This window comes from Sarcophilus harrisii, chromosome 3 (assembly GCF_902635505.1).
Source record: "Sarcophilus harrisii chromosome 3, mSarHar1.11, whole genome shotgun sequence".
Lineage (NCBI taxonomy): Eukaryota > Metazoa > Chordata > Mammalia > Dasyuromorphia > Dasyuridae > Sarcophilus > Sarcophilus harrisii.
Genome location: NC_045428.1, coordinates 588,818,527 through 588,821,048, shown reverse-complemented (window position 1 = coordinate 588,821,048; position 2,522 = coordinate 588,818,527). Strand labels below are relative to the sequence as shown.

Sequence of the window (2,522 nt, the reverse complement as noted above, 5' to 3'; positions counted from 1 at the left end):
GACCATTCCCCTAAGTAAGGGAGAAGTTAGAACAGAATAGGGAGGGAAAACAGTTCAGCTCAGCCTGCCAATTCTTACTAACCAAGAGTTAAATTTTGTTGTTTCTAGAATAGTGAAGACTTACAAGTGCTGTCAGTGCCCCAAACATTTTGGGGGCAAAGCCCAGGTCTTCCTCTTGTAGTTACAGCTCTGCCTGAAGCCAAGGAACAAAGCAGTATCTGGAGGAAAAAAGCAGAGGCTGCTTGCAGGATTTCTGGCTTTACATAACACATATCCAAGCCCAAGAAAGTGACCCAATTCTCCATAATGGGGCCTGGTTCTCTACTCTTATTTCTTGATGTGGAACATGACAAGAGCTTCTTTCTGCACTGTCAGATAGGACTGAAAGACAAAGAGAAATTGCCTGTTAGAAGTCAGAGATATGTGATAGCAAATGCAATAACTGGAGCTTACTACCCCTCCCAAGGCAAAGTCAATAATTACTCTGTGGGGCACTGGCAGGTGGTGTGAGCAGGCAAGTGCTGACAGCTAGATTCCTGGGAGGGGAGATTGGATGGGAGACTGGTGACCCAGGTTTAAGTGGGTGCCTCCTAATTTTGTCCTTTTCCACCCCAGCTGAATGGAAGATCCAACAGAAAGATACTTGCTCCTTGCCTTCTATACCATGACTTTTCTCATTGGCCTCCCTGCCAATCTCGTGGCTCTCAGGGCCTTTGTCCGAAGGGTAAAGCAGCCTCACCCTGCTCCGATTCACATCCTCCTGCTCAGTCTCACATTGGCAGACCTTCTGCTGCTCTTGCTGCTACCTTTCAAGATCTTTGAGGCTGCCAATGACTTCCGCTGGCACCTAAGTAAGGAGGTCTGTGCCCTGACCGGCTTTGGCTTCTACAGCAGCATCTACTGCAGCACATGGCTTCTGGCCGCCATCAGCATCGAGCGCTACCTGGGGGTGGCCTTCCCTGTCCAATACAAGCTCTCCCGGAAGCCCATATATGGACTAGCTGCCGCTTTGGTGGCCTGGATCCTGTCCTTTGGACATTGCAGCATTGTCATTGTGGTGGAGTACATAGATTCGGAAAATACAACGAATAGTAGCAAGCGGGCCTTGGAATGCTATGATAATTTCACTCCCAATCAGCTGAAATGGGTTCTCCCGTTTCGCCTGGAGCTGGTTCTGGTTCTCTTCCTGCTGCCCATGGCAGTAACCATCTTCTGTTACTGGCGCTTTGTGTGTCTCATGGTTGGCCAGCCACAGGTCGGGGCCCAGCGACAACGTAGAGCTATGGGCTTAGCAATTGTGACTCTCCTCAATTTCCTGGTCTGCTTCGGACCTTACAACGTCTCCCATGTGGTAGGATATTTTAAAGGCACACCCCCCAACTGGCGAAAGTATGCTGTGATGTTCAGTGCCCTCAATGCCGGCCTCGATCCCCTCCTTTTCTACTTCTCTTCTTCGGCTGTTCGCAGGTCCGTTGGAAATGGACTGAAGGCACTGCGCAAGCAAGGGACCTCCCTTCTGGGCTACTGCGGTAGAGACACTTCTGATTTGGACACAGGGGACACTGGTTTGAGCCAAGGGGATGTGGTAGCAAGTTCTGACTTTACCACAGAGTAGGTAATTACTCATTCCTGGTGTTTGGGCCAAGTTTGGACAGGTTAGGGAAGGTAGAGAACAAAAAATTTCAATTTTGCCATGGTCTCAGGAATCCTTGTATTCAAACATGGGGAGCCACAGACATGGAGGAGTGTTTCTTTTTGAAGAAATCTTTCAGCAGCATGTTCTCTCTCTCTCTCTCTCTGATGTAATAGGGATTAAGTGACCTGCCTGGAGTCACACAATTATTAAGTGTCAAGTGTTTGAGACCAAATTTGAATTGGGATCCTCCTGACTCCGAGGCTTGTGCTCTATTTACTGCACACTCAGCTCCCCCCCCGTCAGGGATAGCTTAAACTTTTTGATTGAATTTCCTTTTGAAGAGGAACAGACATGGCTCTAATAACACAAACAAGAAATGGAAAGGAGGATAATTGACCTTTACACAAGTATGAATATATAAAAGTTTTGATATTTGGATCAGGAGCTTCCTCCTGATGCAGACCCCACCCATTTTTGGCTTCCAACAGTCTTAGGGAGGCATTCGAGGCACCAGGACTCTCTCAGGTTACACAGTTTTAGGCTGGGATTTAACCTTCTCCTTTCTGACCCCAAATCCAGGGCTTTCTCCACAATATTAGGCTGCTGTAGGGAGTTTAAATGGCCCCAAGTTAGCCCAGCTGGATTGCAGGATGTTAGTACATGAACGGGGCCCGGCCCGGAGCTGAGCAAGTTTTAGGCATTGGGTGCTTCAGAAACCAAGGCTGCCAGAGGCTTAGGAGTATTAGGCAGAGTAAGGGCTATAAAAGAGCCAAAAGGAAGGTGTCAAAGGACATGGAACACTGGAAAAGACAGATAAGAAAGGCTCCCTGAAGGAGAAAGATGGAAAACAACACCATTAACAAATTGAGGTTGTATGTTATTTAGT

General features: G+C 47.9%; 1 protein-coding gene across 1 annotated transcript; it reads left to right on the top strand.

Moving 5' to 3' along the window:
• Nucleotides 1-377: 377 nt before the first annotated feature.
• Nucleotides 378-1,854, top strand: FFAR2 (free fatty acid receptor 2). Its single transcript, XM_031963794.1, has one exon. It carries the CDS (start codon nt 620-622, stop codon nt 1,613-1,615), a length of 996 nt encoding a protein of 331 aa, XP_031819654.1. The 5' UTR covers nt 378-619; the 3' UTR covers nt 1,616-1,854.
• Nucleotides 1,855-2,522: the final 668 nt, after the last annotated feature.

Bases quoted from the DNA above. Each gene is read 5' to 3' on its own strand.
- FFAR2 (XM_031963794.1), top strand. From the start codon at position 620: ATGGAAGATCCAACAGAAAGATACTTGCTCCTTGCCTTCTATACCATG.